The 24,320-nt window shown below is 40.9% G+C and overlaps 5 protein-coding genes across 14 annotated transcripts in view; 2 read left to right on the top strand and 3 right to left on the bottom strand.

The window, feature by feature from the left end:
• The window catches only part of doc2a (double C2-like domains, alpha), a 41,583-nt gene extending 37,017 nt beyond the window's left edge, over positions 1-4,566 (bottom strand). Inside the window, exons 1-3 of one of the 6 annotated variants that reach the window (XM_077625405.1) lie at positions 4,455-4,566; positions 3,929-4,032; positions 3,684-3,835 (exon numbers count right to left, since the gene is read on the bottom strand). The gene's annotated coding sequence lies outside the window, so the exon portion shown is untranslated. Of the gene's footprint in view, positions 1-3,683; positions 3,836-3,928; positions 4,033-4,191 lie in introns of all 6 variants that reach the window. The other 5 variants (XM_077625399.1, XM_077625401.1, XM_077625404.1 and 2 more) reach the window with 5 other exon arrangements.
• On the top strand, positions 4,241-8,881 carry adprh (ADP-ribosylarginine hydrolase). Of its 2 annotated transcripts, none has more exons than XM_077625407.1 (8): positions 4,241-4,538; positions 5,095-5,209; positions 5,281-5,389; positions 5,481-5,579; positions 5,743-5,848; positions 6,563-6,829; positions 7,831-8,045; positions 8,125-8,881. In XM_077625407.1, the coding sequence occupies exons 1-8, from the start codon at positions 4,531-4,533 to the stop codon at positions 8,271-8,273; spliced, it is 1,068 nt and encodes a 355-aa protein (XP_077481533.1). In that variant the 5' UTR covers positions 4,241-4,530; the 3' UTR covers positions 8,274-8,881. The 2 variants fall into 2 exon arrangements, with proteins under 2 accessions (XP_077481533.1, XP_077481534.1); XM_077625408.1 differs by lacking the exon at positions 4,241-4,538 and adding an exon at positions 4,801-4,845.
• On the bottom strand, positions 8,726-17,803 carry atxn2l (ataxin 2-like). Of its 3 annotated transcripts, none has more exons than XM_077625396.1 (23): positions 17,088-17,803; positions 15,917-15,956; positions 15,645-15,701; positions 15,490-15,561; positions 15,259-15,418; positions 15,007-15,128; positions 14,834-14,925; positions 14,337-14,567; positions 13,849-14,273; positions 13,299-13,388; positions 13,110-13,223; positions 12,371-12,451; positions 12,243-12,304; positions 11,889-12,178; positions 11,743-11,812; positions 11,532-11,669; positions 11,148-11,211; positions 10,889-11,070; positions 10,673-10,814; positions 10,422-10,531; positions 10,171-10,350; positions 9,929-10,100; positions 8,726-9,277 (listed from the first exon to the last, which is right to left on the bottom strand). In XM_077625396.1, the coding sequence occupies exons 1-23, from the start codon at positions 17,207-17,209 to the stop codon at positions 9,249-9,251; spliced, it is 3,045 nt and encodes a 1,014-aa protein (XP_077481522.1). In that variant the 5' UTR covers positions 17,210-17,803; the 3' UTR covers positions 8,726-9,248. The 3 variants fall into 3 exon arrangements, with proteins under 3 accessions (XP_077481522.1, XP_077481523.1, XP_077481524.1); XM_077625397.1 differs by having other exon boundaries at positions 13,302-13,388; XM_077625398.1 differs by lacking the exon at positions 17,088-17,803 and adding an exon at positions 16,690-16,860.
• A 798-nt stretch (positions 17,804-18,601) lies between these two features.
• mto1 (mitochondrial tRNA translation optimization 1) overlaps positions 18,602-24,320 on the top strand; it is an 8,045-nt gene continuing 2,326 nt past the window's right edge. Inside the window, exons 1-8 of one of the 2 annotated variants that reach the window (XM_077626014.1) lie at positions 18,602-18,734; positions 19,073-19,286; positions 19,355-19,554; positions 19,639-19,756; positions 20,604-20,902; positions 21,713-21,825; positions 21,914-22,104; positions 23,380-23,510. In XM_077626014.1, coding sequence (XP_077482140.1) covers positions 19,097-19,286; positions 19,355-19,554; positions 19,639-19,756; positions 20,604-20,902; positions 21,713-21,825; positions 21,914-22,104; positions 23,380-23,510 — 1,242 coding nt within the window. In that variant the 5' untranslated portion in view covers positions 18,602-18,734; positions 19,073-19,096. Of the gene's footprint in view, positions 18,735-19,069; positions 19,287-19,354; positions 19,555-19,638; positions 19,757-20,603; positions 20,903-21,712; positions 21,826-21,913; positions 22,105-23,379; positions 23,511-24,320 lie in introns of both variants that reach the window. The other variant, XM_077626013.1, reaches the window with a different exon arrangement.
• The window catches only part of LOC144092872 (tectonic-3-like), an 18,447-nt gene continuing 14,522 nt past the window's right edge, over positions 20,396-24,320 (bottom strand). Inside the window, exon 15 of the mRNA XM_077626017.1 lies at positions 20,396-20,906. The gene's annotated coding sequence lies outside the window, so the exon portion shown is untranslated. The remainder of the gene's footprint in view (positions 20,907-24,320) is intronic.

The following is a 24,320-nucleotide window of genomic DNA, read 5'->3' as shown; positions in this document are numbered from 1 at the left end:
AATTGCGATGTCTGTCTTTTCTGTGCACTTGTTACTATTTTTATTTGTCTTGCATTCATTACTCGCATATGATTGACAGAGGGGAGCCAATTGGATACTACTAATCATCTAGAGGCGAAATGGTGGTATGCACTACTATTCATGTGGAATCAATGCAGCAAGTTGGCATTCTTTAAAAAAAGAAATGGCTGAGTGTTAAGACCAACCGTATGCATAAATGTACATCTATGTGGATGAATATATATATATATATAAATATAATATATATATATATAAATATATTATATATATATAAATATATTATATATATATAAATATATTATATATATATATAATATGTATATAAATGTATATTTATATATTTATTTATTTATATATGTATTTGTTTATGTATTCATTTACTTATTTATTACCTATTTATTTATGTCTAAATGTCTTTTCCTGTGTCTGTATTCTCACCCTCTTGCTACTGTGACAATGAAATTTCCCGAATATGGGATGAATAATCTAATCTAATCTAATCTAATTAGGGTTCCATCTTTTGGCCAAAAGGTACATCGGAGGAACAGGTCTGTTTCAAGCGATAATGATAAAGTAAAATGTCGATAAAAAGTTTTGTATCATTTTGACAATATATTGTATATTTGTCATATCGTACAGGACTACTATCTAATGATGGAACCTCCATAAAATATGCAGTTTAAGGATATCAAAACGCGAACCAACAACAACCCGGCAGCGTAAACAACATACATCGACATCCGCCAGTTGTCCTCGACTAATGGGACGGCAATCAATCTCAACTGAAAAAGCTGCTCCTTTTCCAGTCAGGATTTGAGGAGAAATTGGGTGATGCGTAGAACATTCATATCAACTCCATTTCCAATTCTATATGTAAACCAATCCTGCGTCTCTATCTTTAACCTCATGCCTGAATGCACAATTCATAATTATATGTAAAGTAGTCAAGTGAAAGCTGTTTCCAACATGAGGGGACAAGCTTTATTAGCCACTCTCGCGGACCTTGCTCAGCAGAGTAGCGCTAAAGATGAAAAATAAATATGGATGAATGTGGAAGAAAGAAATTGCCAATAAATAATGCTGTGAAAGTTATTTTTCAACTTTTTAGGGGCTTTTTTGCATTCATTAAAAAATATATTTTTACATTTTCAGACTACAACTAGCTTATAAGTAGTGTTACAAAATAAGAGCCACCAACTTAATTTTTACGTTGCTGGATTGCACAACTAACAACATTTCATACAAATTAAAAAAATCTGTTTTTATATGTGTTTTATATTAAAAACGGCCTCAGTTAAGTAGTAGTGTTTGACATCTATCAATGGGGATAAAATAGTGACGGTTTCATTTTTTTGAACAAAATCAAACTTAAAAACCTATTAAGAAAATATATTTTTACAATCTTTAAAGACAATTCCTCTAATGAGCCAACTTTAACATTACAAAATGAAAGTAGAGGTTGAAGTCAATGTCCAATTAAATGTATAATACAATAAGAAGACTTTTTGTGATAAATAAAACTTACTTTTACATATATACGGGAATAGTTGTACTGACTAGTAATCCCATCTTGGAAAAAGTCATAATTTTACGATAAAACTGTAGTTAAGGCAAAAAAAAGTCTTCAAATGTAGAATAAAAAAGCCAAACCATGATGCCATCAATGAGGCTTATTGAAGTTGTTCCTTGTAAAACATACCGATTTCATCCAAACCAAGTTTTTGTTTGCCTGTTTTCTGTCTGATAATCCTCCCTTTTATCCCCACTCGCTGTTAAATCCCCACCATGACAGCCCCGATTGTTTTTCACTTTCCAGTTGCTAGGCAACGGCAAAACTCATGCTTGTGGGCCTCGGCGCTGTAGCTATGAGGTGAGGAGGTTCTGAAGGGGGCCCTTTGAGGCTCGCTTCCAAATCTGACAGAGACGGGCTAACTGTTATCTCTACCGCCTGCGACCAGTCGCGCCTTTGCCTGAGAGTCTACACGCTTCCTGACGGGAGTGCCTCTCAAATCAATAAGTGAATGTGTGTGTGCGCGTGTGCGCGTGTGCACGTATGTATGTGTGTTGCAATTATAGCAGTAGCCAGGGAAGTCATGTTTTGTTTGCTTTTTATTAACCATGGAAAAAAGTGTACACACCAGGGCTGCCATGATTAATCATCAACTAAATGATTTTAATAATTATTATTGTTTTATGTTATCAAATTAGTCGCCAACTTTTTTTAAAGTTCAGTTATTGTTCACTGACATTGCTATCCTCAATGTAAACACACATAATTAAAGGAAATAATTTATTATGTATTATTATTATTATTATTAGTTATTATTAGAAAATTTTAAAATTTAGACTTAAAAAAAAAGAAATATACATTAGATATTCCCTGATTTAATAAGCAGGAAAAAAAAAGACTATTCTGTCATCACGTTATCATACACAAACAAAAATCCCTTTCTGACCTCTGTGACCTTTAACCCCATGACACCTCAATGTAATGATGCTATTACAAATGTATTCCGCAAGTCTGATGAACTCCCTTCGCTTGTTTTTGAGTTATCTCGAACACAAACAATCAAGCTCCCTCTAATTGCATCCTATAATAATCACACCAGGAAAAGAATCCCTGAGTTAATAGAGAGCACCGACAGCTAATGTACAATCATTCATATTTAATGTGCAAATGTCAGCATCTGCATCATTAGGTCTTCCTTCAAATCTTCTGGGTGATTCCAGAATCAGAGGCAATTTAGAAACCAACCGAGCATTTATATTTGCAGTTTTTGGCAACGTCAAGGCTAAATATTTTACACTGATTACTTTAACTCTTTCCGGTGCCATTAATGGTGATAGGCGTCCAATAATATGCATAGTGTGGCATGCTCATTCGCTGCCAACCCTCAAACCTCAAATGGATTTGACATCTAGACCAGGGTGGCTAACAAGTTAGACGCAAAGAGCCAAAATTTGAAACGGTGAGAGTCAAAGAGTCAGACTTTACGTCAGAAGCAGCGCAAAAATACCCATTCTGCCAGATTATTTTTTAAATATCATTTATGATTTGTTTTAAATGGGCCCTGCTGAATTTGAGTGTTTTAAGAGAGATTAAGAAAAAGTTGAAACGAGGCAATGAGCCACAGTATATACAAAATATGATCAGAAGCAATTCATTTTGGCCGGGAGCCACATGCGGCTCGAGAGCTGGTCTAGACCAGGGGTGTCAAACTCGTTTTTTGTCGCGGGCTACGCGGTAGTTTCGATTACATCGTAGTGCCGTTATGTCTTCCAACTAGGCTGCCAAAATTAATCAATTAATAAATTGACAGCTTTCTCGATCATGCTAATCGATAGATCATTTTTGGACATTCAAGTTAGAACAAATGTTTGCAATTATTGATTTAAAATGAGGAAACAAGAAATAATCTACAATCTTCATTTGAATTTCATCATTTACTTTCTCGGGCCACACAAAATGATGCGGTGGGCCAGATTTGGCCCACGGGCCGCCACTTTGACACCGGTGGTCTAGACCGTCACTGGCAACCAAAGGTAATTTACTCCATTGACTGAAATTGTCATTAAAGGTAAATGTTTGTGTATTTTATGGGTGTATTCGAAATATCTTGGGCACAAAATGTCATCTATTTGTAGAATTATCTTTCTCTTACCTGATGCCTCAGCGCTTTGGTAGCTAAAAGTGGATGTATCAGTTGTGGGAATCTGGCACCGCCATCCAACAGCTGCCCGCATCCATCATCTCGGCTGTTGGCGAAGGCAGGGGGTGCCACCCCGCGGACCTTGATGGCTGTTTGAAGATCTGCTTGGAACCCAAAATCAGATTTTTAATGTTAACGCCGTCATACTTCAGGAAACTTTTATTTTGAAAAGAATAAAGTTGAATGGTTGAACTCACAGAAGACCACAAGGCTGATGTAGCCTTGGTGGAAAATGTTGGCTTTTGTTGTCATTTTTCCACAAGTATTGATGGTACAAGAAATAAAAACTTGATTTTTTTTCCTGTTAATAAAAGAGAAATGTGAAAATTAAACTAAGTTAAGCCACCATCTGTCTGTGGCTAGATAGTTAGCTAGCTAGTTAGTAGCTAGCTAGCAGGTGCTCAGCATACGAACGAGGTGGCAAAATTATTATTATTAATAATAATAATAATGTGCTTACATTACAATAGTTGTTTTGGCTATCGGAGCAAGGGTTATATGCCCACCGCCCACGAATGAGCGGGGGGTAGTTTATTTGCAGCTGACCTTTAAATCGGCGTCGCTTGCCGTCGACTTTTTTTTCTTTACACCGCGACACTTGCCCGCTTAATTGAACAAAACATGCACAAAACTACTAAATAAGACCTGGTGGACTCCGAATAACCTTTCCGGTGCCATTTTGGGACCGTACAGCGAAAGAAAAGAAAAGTTTGTAGCACCTACTCTCCCTTCTCTGCCCCGACGTTGACTGTTGCACACGGCCGTTTCTTGAGGAGTGACTTGTGGGGAGCTCGTTGTCATGAATCGGTGAGTCCTCGATTCTTGCGCAGGTGGAATTAATGAATGAACATTGTCAATTGTTGTCATGACAAACCAATTTACTTAGACACAGCGCTTTAAAGATTTATTTGCACGTTTCTATCTGGGGGAAAAGTGTAAAAACGGAACGTAATCCCTCCTAGTTAAAATTTATTGGACGTCTATCACCGTCAAAGGCAGACAATGTATTAAAACTATGAAATCCGGCATGGATTGGAGTGATTTATTTGGGCGCATAACAGGATTGTGAGTTAGCACGTCGGCCTCAATTCTGAGATCGCGGGTTCGATCCCAGGTCCGGACATTCCTGTGTGGAGTTTGTAAGTTCTCCCCAGACTTGCGTGGGTTTTCTCTAGGTGCTCCAGTTTTATCCCGAATCCAGAAAACATGGTTGTTTGAGCACTTTAAATTGCCCCCAGCTATAATTGTTTGTCCGTCTTGTTATGCCCTGCAATTGGCTGGCCACCAATTTGGATGTGTCCCCCACCTGGTGCCCATAGTTTATATCATTAATAGTTAATACTATTTCAAATTCTTTTGGCAGAATTGTTACAGTGGACCACTACAAGGCAGCCATGTTGCTAAGTGGTGTAGGTGACGCTCTTGGCTACAGAAACCAAAAGTGGGAGTACAATGAGTCCGGACCAGACATTCACAAGGTCAAAACACCCCCATCACCACCCAAATTTTTTTTAGCATGAACTCAAAATGTTCAATTTTCCTGGTATAGGAATTAGAGGAGCTTGGCGGTCTGAAGAACATCAAGGTGGAGCTTCCCGATTGGCCCGTGAGCGACGACACCGTCCTGCATCTCGCCACGGCAGAGGGACTCGCCACAGGTCAGGGCCAAATGACCCCCCTTTTCTTCTGAAACTGTAAAAAAAAATGTTTTAGCAACAATGCATTGTGACATTATTTTTGGAAATGCAGGCAAAAAGGGGGAGGAGCTTCTTCATGAGGTGGCTGCTCGCTATGTAGAGGCCATGAAAGACATGGAAGGGAGGAAACCAGGACCCTCGAGCATTCTGGGTGAGAAGTTAGTGAAAGTTATCACAATTTTCCAGTTTAATAACCTCATTGAGAATAAGATAAAGGTGGAAAGAAGGCTACAATACATTCACACTAGGAAAAAAAGTTGTTTTATCCTCCAAAAGTTTAATCAAGTTGAATGTAAAAAAATGTAATGTTTCAGGGGTGTCACAGTTGAGACCCGGGGAGGAGGACGGATTCCGAGTCCCTTACAATCCAGATGGGACCGGCTGCGGGGCCGCCATGAGATCAATGTGCATCGGCCTGAGGTATTAAAACCATCACTTCCATTGACGACAATCGACGTCTGATCATATTTAATCTTTTTTTCCCTTTAGTTTTTGTTTTACTTATTCCCTGCAATTCACAAAGACAGAACTACCAATATGAACATTTTGGGGTACTTGAATTGAATGATTTTATTGCCATTATTCAAGTATAATAAGATTTAAAGTGGACAAATAACAACACAGATAAATAATTTAAGTTTTTAGTATATTACATTTTATTTAATATTATTTTCAACAATTCAAAAATTGAAAGCTTAGTTTTGCCAAGGAATTAACATTTTAAAAAATGGTTAACATTTTTCCCTTTTTATTTGAAATATTTTAAATTTATAATAAGCAAAAAAAGTCTTCCACATTTAATTTAAAACATTTGATTGATTGATTTTTTTAATTAAAGAATCTTAATTGTTAACTCTAGTTAGAATTGACAGTCATAAGCATCCAGCCAATGGAGGGCCATAACCAAATAAAATAAAATACAGATCTCTTCATAAAATAATTGTATTTACTATTTTTTTTGTATTTTTGTGTTTAAAATAATAATTTTAGTATGGTGAATAATGCATTAAAACCAAAGCAATACATGCAACCTCCAAATACATAGGCAAGTTAATATGTTACATTATTGTTATTACTGGGATCGGCTCCAGCACCCCTGGTATCCTAACTTAATAGCAAAAAACTTTACCTCAGATACGCCAAGCCTGATCAGCTGTTATCCCTGGTGGCGGTAGCCGTGGAGACGGGCAGAATGACCCATCCCCACCCCACGGGTTTTCTAGGCGCGGTGGCGTCGGCCTTGTTTGTCGCGTACGCCACTCAACGGCGCCCCATCACCACGTGGGGCTTGGGCCTTCTCAACGAGGCGTGCCCCGTGGCCAGGAACTTTGTGCAGGGGCGGGGCTTCGCACTGGAAGAGACGGAACGAGATTGGGGCTACTTTTGCGATAAGTGGCAGTGGTAAGATTTTGTCAGCCATTTCAACATAACTGTCATTTTTGGCATCATCATCACTTCCTGGATCACGTTATAACACAAGTTTCATCTTTTAATGTCCCATTACTCAATTTCAAGGTAAAACATGACACTTGAAATTTTAATTGTAAGAATATTCATAGTTAACAATACTTAAATATGAACACATTTCACCTTCTGGTTTATTTTAAAGTAATTGTCGTATTTTCCGCACTATAAGCCCCAACCAAAACACGAAAGTGGGCCCAATATATGGATCAATATTGGTAAATCATTGTAGGAAATTCCTTTTAGCACAGCATAATCAACTTTATGTACAACACAACTCCTAACCACTACTACTATTACTACCACTACTACATCTCCACCTACTGGATGTGTAACAAACCACTACTACTATTACTACTACTATTACTACCACTACTACATCTCCACCTACTGGATGTGTAACAAACCACTACTACTATTACTACTACTATTACTACCACTACTACTACCACCACTATTACTACCCCTACCACTATTACTACTACCACTACCACTCCTACTCCTACTACCACTACTACTATTACTACTACTACCACTACTACTATTACTACTACTACCACTACTACCACTATTACTACTACCACTACTACCACTACTACTACCACCAATATTACTACTACCACCACTCCACCTAGAGGATGTATAACAAACCACTACTACTATTGCTACTACTATTACTACTACCACCACTACTACTACTACATCTCCACCTAGTGGATGTATAACAAACTACTACTACTACAGTTCCATCTTATGGATCTATATCACAACCACTAGTACTACTGCTCCGGCTAGTAGTATGGAAAATACGGTAATTTGATGCTTTGAGCATTTTTTTTTAATGTAATACAATATAGTGATACTGAAATCAAGTCTAGATCAAGAATCAGTCCTTATATACTACAGAGTATGAGTTTCTTTCCACTATGTTTGTGCAGGTACCTGGATTTGAGGGGCATCTCCAACGGGGTGGGTCCTGCCATCTGGCCCGAGTCGTACGGGCCTGCCGAGAGGGACCAATCGTACAAGAGCTTCAGCCTGGCGGGCTGGGCCGGCCGGAGCGGTCACGACGCACCCATGATCGCCCTGGATGCGCTGCTGGCCGCCGCCGGCGACTGGGAGGAACTCATGAGCAGGGCGGCCTTCCACGGAGGTCATTCTGCAAAACTAATTAACTTTAAATTGGAAATGTCAGTGACACCTGACTCTCGACACCCTGTGCTCGCCCGCAGGTGACAGTGACAGCACTGCGGTCATCGCCTGCTGCTGTTGGGGTCTCCTCCACGGCACCCGGGGCGTCCCCGAAGGCAACTACACACATCTGGAGTACCGCCAGCGATTGGAACGCACCGGCGAGCAGCTCTACGCGTTGGCGCACTGACGGAGGGGAAAGTAGGCCACGTGTCAACGCGGGGGCAGGAGTCAGTTCTCGTTTGGTGTCGCGCTGGCCCCCCCGAGGCCATCGTGCGTCCCACTGACCCACAGACGAGTGGCAACAAGGACGCCAGCGTCACAGGATGTCGATGCAGAGTAGCTGCTGTTGCAAGGGCTCCCCTTTGTGGATATTTTAGTACCACTACAGTGGTACTTCTACTTAGGAAATTGGTTCAACGAGAATTTTCTAAATATTAGAAAAGGAGATTTATTAATCCATTAAAAGGACGGCACAACGCCGGACCCAACAAAAACAAAAGCACCTAAGTCCAAACAGGCAATCGCTGAAAAGTCGTAACCTGAAAAATTTGTATGTTGAAACATTTGTAAGTAGAGGCACCACTGTATTTAAATAATATACATGTGAGATACTTACCAATAAATTACCAGCAAAACATGTTCTGGTTAAGTTGAAAACTTTATTTTTTGGTCATTATGTTTTTCATATTTTTTTTGTCTTGTCCATTTTTTTTAAATATTTTATTTACCTAAATAAGAGATGAACAGTCAGAGGGTAATTTTTATTTAGAACTATCGGGGGTCAAGTTAAAAGAAGTGATAGATAAAAAAATCCCCCATCCTCTACAAATCCTTCCCGTCGAGCAGTAAAGATCCGTTTTTTTTTGTCGAAAAAGACGTCACTGGAAGACCAAAGCGTTTTGTCCCGCAACGGAACAAAAGGAAGAAGTTGAAGAGGACTGCGGGATTTGTGCGGAAGTCAGACGCCGTTTTCGTCGTCGTCTGTTTGGATTTAAAAAAAACATACGTTCCTTCTTTTGGTGGGGCCGATGGAAAATAAAGGCAGAAAGAGGAGAAGAAGAAGGTGCGAGATCTTTTGTCCTGTCAGTCTATTTTGTGTGTGTGTGTATGTGTTCAGTCAGCTCGTTTGTCAGCGCTCGGTCCCGCCGACGTTTGAATGAGTTTAGTTTCCGGGCTGATGGAATTGCATTGCTGGGGGTGAAGGGGAAAGAAAAATAAAATAAATTAATCACACCTATATTTTGACAACACTAGAATTGGAGGACATTTTAGCTTCCAAATTCCTAAAATGAGCCTTTTCTTTTCTGCACTCAATCTTGAAATATGTTAAATTAACATATTAATAGATTTATAATACTCAGTGATGAAGCAAAAAATACATCAAAAAAGATGATTTTTAAAATGACTTTTTGGTCATTAAAAAAAAAGCTAGAATCTCCATATTTGGACATCACATTTTAACTCATAGGCCAAAAAATTAACTTATGCTATACAGGTGGTCAACTTGACCCAAAATATGATGTCTACTCTCAATTAGTAATACATTATTATTTGAAAATTAATATTAAAAAAACGTTGAGCAAATACGAGAATACTTACTATCCGGTCAAAATGGTTGACCATCATCAAGGGCCAGTGAGCTTAATGTATGCCCTAAAAAGGGTTAACAGTTTCGCTATGCATTATTGAGGCTAATGCAGATTCATTATCGCCATTTTTAACTATTTTGAAAAATTTGAAATTGGTCTCAGTAGAAGTCAATTGACTCGAAAACTGCATGTTTTAATATTTTGCATGGGATGTAAAATGCTCTCCAATTCAGTTTGTTTGTCCTGCAAGTACCTTGCGGGTGTCCGATGTAAAAGTGTTGGTGCGTCCCCTGCTGCGGTCCATGCTGCGGGTGCTGGGGCACCGAGTTGGGCCCCTGCTGCGGCGGGGGCTGTAGCATGACTAACTGTGGTTGACCGTGACCCCCCGAGTGGTGGGGACCCGACATGGCTCCTTGCACGTGGGCCTGACGAAGCGATTAAAACAGGGGAGGTTCAATTGGAAAAACGATTGGCTGGACAGGACAGGGTTCTTACCTGCGCCAACTGTCCTAGGGGGTACGTGGATGGGATGCCCTGGTGTCCGTGAATGCTATAGCCCTGAATGGGGTAGGAGCCCTGCGGGGACGTGTGGCCGGGCGGCATGTTGGGTGGGGTCGGCGTCGAAAGTGGACCCGAATGGTACATGGATTGCGGCTGCGGGCCTGACTGTGCATTCTAAAAAGGCATTACTCGGATTAAAAACCCATCCAGCATATTGAATTTGGCATGTTATTACACTCCCTTACCTGTCCGGGGCTGGGTGCGCCATGCTGGGGTGGGGGCTGGTTCCCAGTTGGGGTACTGGAAGGTTGAGGCTGGTGGACTGCCCCCGTGTGGTGGGAAAAAGATTGAGGCGCTGCATACAAAATAAATAAAATAAAAACAGTGTAATTATATAAAATGACATTGGGGCATTAAAGGTATTGAAACATGATCATTCAATTAAAATAGAATTATTGAAATATTGCCATTAATGAGTTAATATTTAGTTCCTCACCATAAATGCCCTGCTGGGGGCCCTGTGGCCCCTCTCCTTGCGTCTGGAACTGCGGGCCTCCCGGGGGTCCGAGGGCTTGCGGGTGGGGAGCCCCGCCTTGCCCTATCATCCTAGCTCCTCCTTGCAGCATGGAGTACATGGGCTAAAACAAAAGACAAGTTTATTAGAAATCAAGGCCAGAAAGGAGCATCCGTCCGTCAAAGTGCAATTTCTTACCTGTCCGGGATACGGCGACATGGCCTGGATGACCTGCTGTTGGCTGTACTGCTGTGGACTGTACTGCAGATAGGACTGAGGGTAAGGAGATGCAACCAGGGGGGCACCGGCCGCAGTCGCCGCCGCTTGCAGCATGGGGGGCGCTGAGGCGCCGTGGTCTGAGCGCCCCGCCACCACCGAACCTGAAACGTGACGTGTTTTGAATGAGAAAGTTGCTGTTTAAGAGTAGAATAGAAAAGAATAACGTTCTGTGCATTACCTTTAGTCCTGGGGTACTTTCCCTGGCCCACTGCCGACATTGTGTACTGGTACATTTGTGGGGTCTGGGGAAAAAAATGATAAGGAATGATCTCAAAGTGCACTCAAATGTGTGTGATTGTAAAACCATCAATAACCTTCTTAATGCTTTAACACTTTGATTGCCTAATGTGAAAATTAAAACACTCATGACAGGCCAAATTCACAAAAATGCAATGGATGCGAAAAAAAGATTTTGAATGTTCAAATGTAAACAAAAAGTGCAGACGAATATTTTACTGGAATTTTTTCAGCTTTTATACTACAAAAAAAGCTTTTTTAAAGAAAAAAACATTCATAATAAATGAATTATCCCAGGAAGATATTGACAGGCAATTTTGTGTACCTGTTGTACTGAGTGGATATGTGACACATAAGACAGATAGGGGGCGTTGTAGAGCGGACCCTGTCCGCCCGGGTGCTGGATGACCACTGGGCTCGGAGGGGTGGGTCGGGGCGGGGTGGGTGCCGTGTTGGGTTTTGTCTGCGGGGCGAGCATAAAATTATTGATATGGGTTATATTTGCTATGCTGTGACTTGATGGGTTGGAGGCTTACCATCGGCATAAGAGGTTTGATTGGGTTGAATTCTTTAGCATTGGGATTCAAGGTGAACTTCTTCCCTTGCCTAGACATGAGGACAAAGATGTTAAAAGAAATTGCAAATCAAATAATGAAAATCAAACGACAGGTTTTCAACTCACTCCGGTACACCCTCGGTGCGGTCCGATCCGCCGTCCTCACTTCCGGGGGTTCTGGCCGGTTGAGGGGGGGCCGGCGAATGGCTACCCGAGCCGGCCTCGGCAGAGTTGGGGGCCTCCTTCGGGGATTCGTCTGACGGCAGCGGCAGAGGCTGAGGGTTGGAGGGGGCGGCGGCCTGTGTTTTGGCTTCATCCGCCGGCGAAGGTTTGGGAAGAGCCACATCGACGACCGTGGGGGGAGTTGCTGCCGCGGGGGAGCCGGGACCGCTTGAGGTCCCTCCGCTCGGCTGAAGCTTTAAAAAAAAAAGACAAGTTAAACTTTTCGCCGCACAAATGCAAACTCATGCAAACACTCACCCTAAACTCTTTCCCGAACTTGCGCAGTTCCTCAATTTGTGACCTTTGTTGCACCGAAGGGGCTGGCAGGGAAGAGGGGGGATGATGAAAAGATGCATTCACAAGAGCGACTTTTGTTTTGTTCTCACCTTTGCCGCCCTTGCTTTCCTCCGTGCCGCCAGGACTGTCGGCGCAGCGTTCTTTAGCGGCAGCGCAGAGGATCTCATTCACTGGGCAGACAAATGACAAACTAATAAGTTATGCTACTTCATTAGGCCAGAGCCATGTCAAAGTATAAAAAAGTGCGACTAAGGGCTAGCCCAGGATGGGCAAACTACGGCTCGCGGGCCATATACGGCCCGCCGACGTTGTCCAAATTATAGCAAAAATCAATGACCTCATTCCCTTTCCCCTGCAATACCCCCGTCTCCCCGATAGATGGCGCACTAACTCCAGATTTTGATGCACTGGCAAAATGGGAGAACAACACAGTTCCCACTGAAATGTGTTTCTCTACCGTGTTAAAAATAGCAACTTGCACATGTACGCACAGCAGCAGTACAGTAGCTAAATTTACATGCCGCTCATCATAAAGACTGCTTTGTTTCGTTGAATAATAATATGTTCTTAATGTTGAAAGTAAATTTGAAAATAAATTTTCACCTTCAATTGTGTCTTTTTTCTTATATTTCAATCCCCAGGCTTGATAAATTACATTGCGCGTCCAAATGCTCTGTAAAATTCGGTCAAAAAGTTTGCCCACCCCTGGGCTAGCCTAAACCCCAAACCTTAAAAAGCTGTGAATTATTCTTTTATATTTTTTTTTATGTATTTTTAAAACAAATTAAAATCCCACCACAAACCAGGAAGTCAGAAGGTCGACCTTACCGTCCACCGGGAAGAGAGGGGCGGGGCCTGACGTCTTGTGTGCGGGCAAAGAGATGGACGATGTGTCCAGATAAAGCGTGTCCTGGTAAGAGCCCGATTTTGGCGAGCGAGCGGCTGCACAGAAAATGTATGAGAATTGATGGGGCTTACTAGACTCCGGAAGAAAAAACAGGAAATGAGAGTACTTACTACCAGTGGATTGAGCATGTGTGTTGGGAGTGCGGACTGTTCTGCTCGACTGTGGAGGTCTTTGAGCTTTGGGAGAGGTCCTGGCAGGAACTGAAAGATACGTAAATTACATTTGCTTTAACCTTTTAAAAAATAAATAATTAATCGCAGTGCACAAGGAGGAAGACAACCATTCATGCACACTCATACCTAAGGGCAATTTAGAGTGTTCAACCAGCCTACCCTGCATGGTTTTGGGCTGTTGGAGGAAACCGGAGTACCCGGAGATAACCCACGCAAGCCCAGAGAGAATGTTCAAACGCCACACAGGAAGGTCTGGACCTGGGATCGATCCTTCGATCTCAGAGCTGTAAGGCTGACGCTCTTACCGCTCGGTTATTACTTCTTTTAAAAATGTTTTAATTTGTTATTATATTCTTGTTTTACCACTGTACTTTACTACAATTTGATGTCAAATAAAAGACAGCAAAATATTTTGCCAAGGGTCGCAATGGCCCCTGAAGCAAGTTTGAGAACTCTCACTTTTATTGAAATATTACATCCAACTTACCTCCGTTAACGGGTCTGGCAGCCTCTGACAATGAGTGCGGGAGAGAATGGGAATGTGGGACCACGTGTCCGTGGGACGAAGAGGGGCTGGTCGGGGAAGGAGCTGCGGAGTGGGAGGCGGCTGCCCCCGGAGAAGCCGGGGTGTACGGACTGCCGGGACCGGAGCCGGGGCTCGGGCTTCCCTGGGAGTGGTGGGCGGTATAGGCGCCGCTTCGACCTGACAGGGGGCTGCTTCGCTCCGAAGGGGAAACGCCGGCTTGTGGGCCGGTGGCGGAGGGCAGCGGCGGTCTGGGGGACGAAGACGGGGGTGTGGAGCGGTAACCCCCGCTGAGACGGCTGTGGGACGGGGTGCCGCCAGGACCCCTCTCGACTCGATCCCGGTTCATCTCCCTTTGCCGTTGCGGTAGAGGAATGTACTTGCCCTCCCTTGAAAAACAAAACACATGAATCAGCACACAAACGCGTAGACTTCTCTGACCGAACTCTCACCTGGCGCCAGGGCTGTCTCTGCCCCGTTCGCGAGGGCTCTCGTGGCCGCGGTCCCGATCGGCGCCGTCGCGCAGCACGGCGCTGTACTTATCCTCCTCGCTTTTGCCATCGTCGTTTTCCAGGCTTGCGCGGTGGCGAGACTGGGGGGTGGACTCGATCTCGCTGGCCAGGCGAGTTGCGCGGGCTTCTCTCTGTCGGTATACTTCGGACGTGCCTTTCTCCAGTGGCACACTAAAAGATGACAATCATCGTTAACGTTATCACCAGGCATGCGCTGTGTGAGTAAGTTACACGACTAAAAAGTGGGTGAGGGCTGGGTGTTTAAATATAAAACATGACTCAAACATGAGGCTGGGGGGATCCCGCATTTCTCTTTTTGCCCAAAATAAATGCATCACTGATTCATTTTTCACAGAATAAACTAACTATAAGACAAAATGCATTTCCGCAATGTTTCTTGTCAAGTGAACCCAAAGACCCCCCATGTGGAAACTTACGTGTACATAGAAAGGCTGGAATCGTACGTTGACGTGACTCCATATTTCACTTCATTGTAGCGGAACATCTCGTTGGCGTCCCAGCCATTGGACTAACGGAAAGAAGCCACAAGTGACAATCAATCAAATCAAATAATTCGAACATTAAACACGCTGGCCTTTGAAGAACTCACCGTGTCCGCGTCCAGATTATAACTCTCGCCATTGGTGTCTCCTCCCTCCCACCTCTGCAGCACTTTTTCCTTGTGTTCCCCGTTGACGCGAGTGGAGCTGATAGCGGTGTCGGTGAAGGTATCTATATGTAATTCAAGATAACGCAATCAACCATACAGTCAAGACTTGCTTTTGATCCTGGTATCTTCAGTAAACGTATCCACTGAAATGGCAAACAAGAAAATAACCCTGAAATTCAGCAAAGCGCGCACCTCTGGTGGCATAGTTAAGGTCTACGTCTTTGCAAGTCATGGTAACCAAGTCGGAAGGGCTGAAGATCATGGTGTCGGTAATTTCTTCTCTCCGCGGGGGAGCCGACGTCGAACCGTCCTCTTCGGTGCGTTTGTGCACAGCGTCCACGGCCAATTCGCACTGAGTACACGGAAGGAAATTAACATCTGTAACTCAATTGACGGCAAAGTGATGGAAGGTAAGAGCCTTACCCGTGAGCTGAGTGTCTTAAAAATGCCTTCAAACATATTGCCATTCTTCACTCTTATATCACAAGTGGAACCCTGTAAAAGATGTGGTGTAGAAATAGTATTGAGGTTTTCGAGATCCAAATTTTGCACAAGATAGAAGGGCAATAGTAACTTACCACAACAGCTGTAAGGAAATGAAGCATTCGAGCATTGTTGTAGACCCCCTCAAAAACCTAAAAACAGAAACAAAGTATCAATCAAGACTCATGCAAACACCTTCAAAAACACAACCATTATATAAACCTAAAAACAGAAACAAAGTATCAATCAAGACTCATGCAAACACCTTCAAAAACACAACCATTATATGATGGTGTAAAAAGATGCAATTAAAAGCAAGTTAAATGTTAAATATTGTTTTTGGTCTCTCATAGATTTTAATACTTACAGGGGAAGACTGGAATGGTGGTTTCGCATTAGCTCGATTCCTGTTGAAGAATAACAAAAGTTTAGGCTTTTTTTTTTTACCTAGGGTTAATGGCAATTTTTGGTAATTAAAATTGAGTAAGTACACTCCGGTTATGGCTCCTAATAACATTCTTTTTTTTCTTTATTTCATAGTATTCAGCCTTCCATTGTCATTTACAGACAGGAGTAGTTGAACACTTTTTGTTTCAGTTTCATTGATGCCTAAATGCACAAATCAGTTGGACTGATTGGGCTAGCAGTGATCTTTTGCCCAAAAACAATGTGGTCCGTGACAGATTGTTAATCCCAGTCCAAAGGCCTAGGTCTGAAATAAACTAACATAATAAATTAACATTTAAAACAGCTTTCATTTCCTAAAATCCGTTCAAATTTGATTTGACAAAAGATCATACTGACAGAAAATAGTCACTTCTAGTGTCATACCAAACAATAAATTTTAAAAATGCAAGTGAAAACGTCACTACATATACAAAGATGACAATTAATAGATCTGTTTACACAAAGGCAACGAACGACGAGCTCGAAGAAATTGCGCAAAAACCAAACAAGTCTACCCTAACAAAAGCAACATGTTATTGTCGAATCATATAACAAATACGATTAACGTTAAATCCAAACGAGTTTGCGCTTAGCTAGCTAAGAAAAATACACGGTTACAAAACAAAGGCTGAAGTGAATGTGACCAAAACAAAAACAACACGTTCGCAAGAGCGACGACGGCGAACGACTGACCTTGCGTTTGCCATTAAATCTCTTCCAAGTTAAATCAACGGTTCTCCAGACCTTCTTTTAAGGCTATATTAAAGTTTACGCCAAATAAACAGTTTGTTTTTTCTGCCAAGATGCGTGTGCTTTCGAGGTCTTGACCGGCCAGATAAACTTTCTTTCACCTGTATGTTGATTTGCTACCTAAAGGGTTCATCAAAGTTAGACCCGCCCCTTTTAGTCGTGTTCTCTTTGATTCGGGCAATCTGATTGGTTCCTGTCATGTGTCGATCTTAAAGAGGGGAATTGGATTGGCTACGTCGCTGAGACGCGGCCCATTGAGATCCCTGCGCTTTAACCGGTAGGCCTTAGTGGGAAACGAACGACCGCGGACTTTCCTGAGGCGTGTTACTCGAGTTACTCACCTCCCGGCTGGCGTCCTGTTGCCGCTGCTGCCACCGCTGACTGGAGAAGACATGCCGGCGGGGCCCGCCGTACCATTTGACGCTTTTCTTCCACCAGAATTAGACTGTTGTTGTTTCAGCATGGCGAAGAAGCAAAAGTATCGAAACTGATAACACACTAAGTGTAGCTTCGGCTGTAAACTATCTTTAGCAGTTGAGCCGGTGTCACCTCAGCAAGACCGGCTATGGTGGCTAATCTCGTAAAGCGAATACCAGTCGCTTGTGGCCTAAAATGCCCAGGCTTAACACCCCACTAATTCAAGCAAACGTTGCGTGCACCCTCCAATTACCTTTCCGAAACAACCACTTTGTGATATCAGCGGTTATGACAAAGTAAACGACGGATCAACTGACACGAGTTTTCGTGTAATTATTTAGCAACGGCTAGGTGTCTTAGCATTAGCTTTGATCCTCAAGCTCCACTCAGGCGCTTTCACTCAGCGTTTACTTTCTTCCTTTCAACGCCGTCACCTTGACTCCGGTACCGGCGAAATCTCCCGATAAGAAACTAAAGTCTTCGAGTTGCTTGTCTGTCGCTTCCGTAAGTGTAATTAGTCAGGTTTTGTATGGGAAAACCTGCACCGGACGGTCAATACCACCTCTCGGTAGGTTCACTTGACTCAATCCGCGCGCGGCTAACTGGGAAACCGGTGGGAAAGGAGGAGGGGGAGGGCTTTGGAGTGGAGGCGCGCGCACACCTTTGAACTCCTGCTAGGCGTGCACGCGCATGCTGGACAGTTGATTCAATGGAATTCTTTGATCAGAAGAAACAAGGTACTGATCAAAGTAGAGCTGATTAGATATCATTTAAACTGAGACGTTTAAAAAGTAGGGATGGGACTTTAACGCACCAATGTTTAATTTGAAATAAAATAATTTTGGCACTCATTAAACTCATTGGCTGCCATTGACAGTGCTAAACGTCCCATCCATTTTGACCTGGAGACCTTATAATATTATACTATGCCAATTCCTAAAAGGTTAAATAGTATTTAAAAAACAAAACAACTTTATTGTTACTGGAGAAAACAACTATAGAGTGTATTTCTATTTTTGTTCATTTTAGTTTAAAAAAAAATAGGGTATAAGTGAAAATAAGTTATAAATACTAACAATGTACAAAATACATTTTACATAGAAAATTATATATTATATACAAGTTTTAAAATCAGATTCATCCATTTTAATAATGTACAAAGGCTCTAATTAATTGTTTAAACTACCCAATATCTATTATAAAGACAATCTAAAATGACAAAGTCAAGTGCAGCTTTGCACAGGCATGTTATGGAATTTATTGATTTCTCTAAATCAAGAAATGATGAAACGCAATATTTGCGTGCGCGTCTTTATTCCATCCCACTGTGACAACAAAATTTCCCGAATACGGATGAATAAAGTTATCTAATTCAATCACGACTGTAAGCAACAGTGCCACACTGAACATGTCCGCCACACACAACATGTCCGCCACAACAACATGTCCGCCACACACAACATGGCCGCCTCCACGGTTAAGATCTCCGAGTGTCAGTCCATGTTATCTAAGGGACTTGATGTCGGATTTTTGGAATCCTGATTCAAGACACGACGTTTGTATTTTGTTCTGTAAGTACTTAAAGTTAGTCATTTTAACATCGTTATAACCGTCATCTTGAAATTAATTCGTACTTGCTAGTATACAGAGCGAGGTGAAATTCATTTACTACATTATAGTTGTAGTGTTTTGCTCTACATTAGTTGACATTGGGTCCAGTTTGTGTGTACACATAACCTAATGTGTTATTTTACTCTTAGAAAAAAGAAAAATATGAGTTAAAATAAATCTATCAAAATAAAAATAACATACTAATTTGCAAAACATGACTTAATAATGTAGTATTGTCAAAGTACTCACCTATCAGTGCTGCTTTTAAGAGTGTTTTGTTGTTGCTTCTGTTAAGGAGGTTTTGCCTTGACTCACATCATCCATGTTGACAAAAAAGTTTCCCCCTTTGGAGCGCTTCATTTTGCTGGTCTCCAGACGTGCCAGTCATCTTGCCCAACAGCGGTACGATGTCATCGTGGTGGGTGGGGGTCACGCAGGTACCGAGGCGGCATCGGCGGCATCCCGAGTGGGAGCCCGGACGTTGTTGGTCACGCAGAAAGTCCACACCATTGGTAAGAAAACAAGCTTGTAGCAAGTGTTGGGAGACAAAAGTACCAGTTTTTCATCACATTCATTTCAGGGGCCTTGTCTTGCAACCCTTCTCTGGGTGGAATCGGGAAGGGTCACCTGGTGAAGGAGATCGATGCTTTGGACGGCGTGTGCGGTCGAGCGGGAGACTGGGCCGGCATCCATTTTTCCATCTTGAATCGCAGTAAGGGTCCAGCGGTGTGGGGGCCCAGGGCCCAGCTGGACCGACAACAATACCGGCAATTCATTCAGGTGGAGCTGAAGTCCGTCAAAAATCTGTCAATGCCTTTGTTAAAACAGACCATTTGGAAAATTTCAAGTGTTTTCTGCCTGCAGTCCGAGTTGCAGTCCACTCCACGTCTGACGGTGCAGGAGGGATCGGTGGAGGAGCTTCTTGTCACAGAACCGAACCCGCAAAACCCCGGATGTCATCGAGTCACTGGGATACGATTGGGTAGGTTGGTTGTTCTTAGCAAAATAAGTCTAATTCAACAGAAACAACATGTAGAAACTCCGCCTTCCGTAGAATTCACCTACAGGTGGAGTATACGTTATATCTTCAAATTTACTGGTGTCAAACCAAAGACCCTGGGTCCAGATCTAGCCCACTACAGTAATCCCTCAATTATCGCGTCTTCACGTATTTACTATTTTTTCCACGATTAATTATTTTTAAAAAGAAAAAATAAATATATTTTTTAAGTTCATAAAAATGTGAAAATACACGCTGAAACTCGTAAGCAGAAGCCACTCTTGCAAAAAAAAAAAGTTATAATAGGGGTGACCCTACTTTGCGATTTTTCGATTATCGGGGCCATGTCTGGTCTACATTAACCGCGATATTCGAGGGATTACTGTATATCATTTTGTGTGTTTTAAAGTAAACAATGTGCATCGACTTCATGTTTCCCAGTAAAACGATACTGCAAAATAAATTAAAAAGAAAAAAAATGTAGGTTTTGGGCAATTTGTAAATCTTTAAACAATTCCACTTTGGCTAATAAATTTACACACATTTTTAAAAACCTACATTAGCCTTAGAAATGCGAGATTGTTCCGTTTTGATTATTACAAACAAAAAAATTAACACAAATACTTAAATATCGAGTTAATGTTCTGTGGACTCCAAGTTTGAGACCCCTGCTTTCAACTGGCTGGGTACGCATTGACAGAGATAGACGTCCAATTCATATTGACTCGGAGCTGGCAGCGACTGAACACTTGGATTGGACGTCTAGCATCATCCATGACGGCCAACGAGATCAAAGAGTCCCCAATTTGTTTTTGTCTCTTCACCACAGAAGGCGCAAACCTCCCGATCTCAGCCCAATCTGTGGTTCTCACCACTGGGACCTTTCTATCCGGCTCTCTCTTCGTGGGTCAGAACACCTCGCCGGGTGGGCGTATTGGAGATGCCCCGTCCGGTTCCGGAATGTCCCGCACAATGAGGGAGCGCCTGGGGCTGAGGATGGGTCGACTCCGGACGGGTACCCCTCCCAGAATTGTGAAGGCTTCGGTGGATTTTGATCAAGCGACACTGCATCCAGCTGATAGTTGTCCAACTCCCTTCAGCTTCCTCAATAGCCGTGTTCGTTGCGAGGTACCTTATGTTCAGACAAGAAAATACAGTCGTACCTCTACTTATGAAATTAATTGGTTCTAGAACTTTTTTCGTAACTTGAAAATTCCGTAAGTAGAGAAGTACTTTATATGAAAATTCTCTAATTCGTTCCACGGTCTTCACACAACTACCAACTAAACCCTTTAAAATTGGTCAAAGTATTAAAATTGAGTATAAAAATTTATTAACGTTCATTTTGATTTTACAGGAACTTTAAAATGTATTAAATTTTGTTAGAATAAAAGATTTTAGATCAAATCCTGGCTCCACTGCCACCGTCCTAAACCCAATTTAAGCAATTTATGATATTTACTTGAATTGAATTGCAGTTTTCTTAAGGTTTTGCATTTGAAGAACTTTCAAATCAAACCCTTTCACTTCTAGCAACAGCAATATACATTATCTTCATTTTATTGAGATGGCTGGCATTGACTGATTATTTTAAGTACCCTTCAGATACACATCCAAATAATTATGACCAGCAGAAATGAAACAACCAAACGGAGTTATTTTATAAGAACTTTAACGCTTATCTGAGGGTAGGAAGGTTGTTTTCCTTAGTTCAAATGTTATAAGTGGTACTAACAAAAATGTTGTGTGGTCAAAGTAAAAACAGCTCATTTTGAAAACAACCCTATTTTGTCCATTACCCTTTAAAGCAGCTGATGAGTTGATCAAAACTGTAACCATTGCCTTGAAATTAACTTGAAATTTCAAGTACTACTCATTTACGCTCATTTGTACAAAGTCAATAGTCTCATGTTTTGATGTCCGTTGCTATTTAAACAGGCCGAAGAGCAACTGCCGTGCCATTTGACTTTTACCACACCGGGTGTGGATCAAGTGGTGAAGGAAAGTCTTCATCTCAACTCTCACATACAACAGGACACCAAGGGTCCCAGGTAAACCCACAGTAGTGAAAATGCCCATATTTTTGGGGGTAATCCCCCCCCCCCAAACCCTATATAAATATTCCTCATCGACATTCAGGTACTGCCCCTCAATCGAATCGCGAGTACTTCGCTTTCCAGGCCGACAACATCAAATATGGCTGGAGCCCGAGGGGCTGACCTCTGACCTGGTGTATCCCCAAGGTCTGTCTATGACGATGCCCCCGGAGACGCAATTGCGCCTGATTAGAGAAATCCCTGCTTTGCACAGAGCTGAAATCCACACGCCTGGTACGTAGGAGCTAAATAAAAAATAAATAAAGAAAGAAATGGCTGAATATTAAGACCAACCGTATGTATACATGTACATCTATGTGTATGTATTTATATTTTTATTACAAAACATAAAAAAGGAAACATCGTCAATAAAAGGTAAATATTGATAAGAAAACAAAGATTAAAGACTACAGAAATGAGAATATTCCATTTTTTAAAATTAAATAAAAAATAAAAAAAGAAAACAAAAAAATGAATACAAAATAAAAAATATTTACTCTTTTGTTTTATATTTCGAAAAGAAAATAATGTATATGTATATTTATTTCAGCAACACGCTTATTTATTTATTTATTAACTTATTGATTACCTATTTATTTATGTCTAAAATGTATTTTTCTGTGTCTGTATTCTCACCCTCTTGCTACTGTGACAATGACGTTTTCCGATTACGGGATGAATAAAGTTATCTAATCTAATCTAATCCAACGCTGTGATGGCGACATATGTCAACAGCACTAAAATATTTGGCTGCCGCAAGTGATTATTTTTATTGTAGATTAATCACCAGTTAGTTTTGCAATTCGTCAACCTATCAGTTGATATTTAATAATATTAGTGACTGTCTATATTACAGAATGGAAGGGAAATTTATAGAATTTGTTTTTAGTAAAAACAATTAGAAAGCAAAACAGTTGGCTCAAGGCGTAATTCTTTAAAAAATTGATGGCTCACTTTAATTATTGATAGTCTTATTCTTTTTCGGTTTTCAATGCATTGTCATTGATGAAAATATAAATTCCAAATTTAAAAAAATTGGCAAAAGAACTATTAAATAAAATATGTATTTTTTTAAATACAATTTTATAAATTAAAACAGATTAGATTTACATTTTTCACTAAAACATTTTAAATATTAAACTTGGAAGAGTGAGAGAACAATAATATTTGTTTTTTATTTATTTAAATTATATTTTTTTAAACTTCAAAGCTGTTTTTATTGTTTATTTTTTAATTTAAAAAACATTTTTAAAAAGAATATTTACTGTTAACTTCATCTGTCACTGACAACAATAAATGTCCAATCCATTTTGACCAGAAGTCAATGATTTAATAGTTCGAAAAAGAGAAATTGGACAATTCCCAGGTCAAGAATTTTGAACTTTGAATAGGTGATGGACTATCATAATAGTTATTAACTAATTTGATCATTGATACGTTGTCAAATAATCATGGCAAGCTCACCTGACAAAATGATAATTCGCTTACTGACTGATATATTTTTGCTAGGCTATGGCGTACAGTACGACTTTGTGTGCCCTACACAACTAAGCCCTGCCCTGCAGGTGAAAAGCACCCAAGGTCTTTTTCTCGCCGGGCAGATTAACGGGACCACCGGGTATGAGGAGGCTGCTGCTCAGGTAACATCACCCGAGTTGGTGACCCCTGGTTTAACCCTTGATGCCTGATTTTAATTTAACAATAAAAATCAAATAGCATTGGGGAAGACAAATACTGGAAAATAATATATAATTAAATTGAAAAAAATACTAAAAATCCTAATTTAAAATATTGACGAATATATAAAATAAACTCAAAAATTATTTTTAAAAATTAAAGATTTTTTTGGGGAAAATCTAAAACAAAAGAATTTTTCAATAAAGTTCTGCCTTTTAATTTATTATATTTTTCATTACTTTAATTTTAATTCTCTTTATTTTTAAATCTATATAGGACCTGAGTTGGTGACCCCTGGTTTAACACTTTAACCCTAGAATGGTAACCCTCTATTTCAGGGGTTACCTTTCACGCTTCTGAAATAGTGTTACCATGGTTACCCTGGGAAAAAAATGGGTCTTAAGCAAGACGGTGCAATGAAGGGTACCCATTTTTTCCCCCGGTAACCATGGTAACCCTCTATTTCAGAAGTGTGAAAGGTAACCCCTGATATAGAGGGTTACCATTTTAGGGTTAATGCCTGATTTTAATTTAACAATAAAAATCAAATAGTATTTTGGGGGAGACAAATACTGGAAAATAATATAATTAAATTGAAAAAATAACTAAAAATCCCAATTTAAAATACTGACAAATATATAAAATAAACTCTAAAAATATATATTTTTAAATTAAGACTTTTTGGGGTAAAATCTAAAACAATAGAATTTATCAATAAAGTTCTGCCTTATATTTGTCATTACTTTTATTTTTAATTCTCTTTATTTTTATTT

This window comes from Stigmatopora argus, chromosome 18 (assembly GCF_051989625.1).
Source record: "Stigmatopora argus isolate UIUO_Sarg chromosome 18, RoL_Sarg_1.0, whole genome shotgun sequence".
Lineage (NCBI taxonomy): Eukaryota > Metazoa > Chordata > Actinopteri > Syngnathiformes > Syngnathidae > Stigmatopora > Stigmatopora argus.
The sequence above is the reverse complement of the archived record's forward strand: the minus strand, read 5'-3'. Positions and strand labels throughout refer to the sequence as shown.

What these genes read in the sequence shown, in the direction of transcription:
- adprh (XM_077625407.1), top strand. An exon ending in TTTTGCGATAAGTGGCAGTG is followed by an intron (nt 6,830 to 7,830) that starts GTAAGATTTTGT and finishes ATGTTTGTGCAG; the next exon opens with GTACCTGGATTTGAGGGGCA. An exon ending in CAGGGCGGCCTTCCACGGAG is followed by an intron (nt 8,046 to 8,124) that starts GTCATTCTGCAA and finishes GCTCGCCCGCAG; the next exon opens with GTGACAGTGACAGCACTGCG.
- atxn2l (XM_077625396.1), bottom strand. Translation starts at nt 17,209, where the DNA reads ATGCTGAAACAACAACAGTCTAATTCTGGTGGAAGAAAAGCGTCAAAT. An exon ending in TTAAGACACTCAGCTCACGG is followed by an intron (nt 15,419 to 15,489) that starts GTAAGGCTCTTA and finishes CCGTGTACTCAG; the next exon opens with TGCGAATTGGCCGTGGACGC. An exon ending in GCGCACCCAGCCCCGGACAG is followed by an intron (nt 10,351 to 10,421) that starts GTAAGGGAGTGT and finishes ATGCCTTTTTAG; the next exon opens with AATGCACAGTCAGGCCCGCA.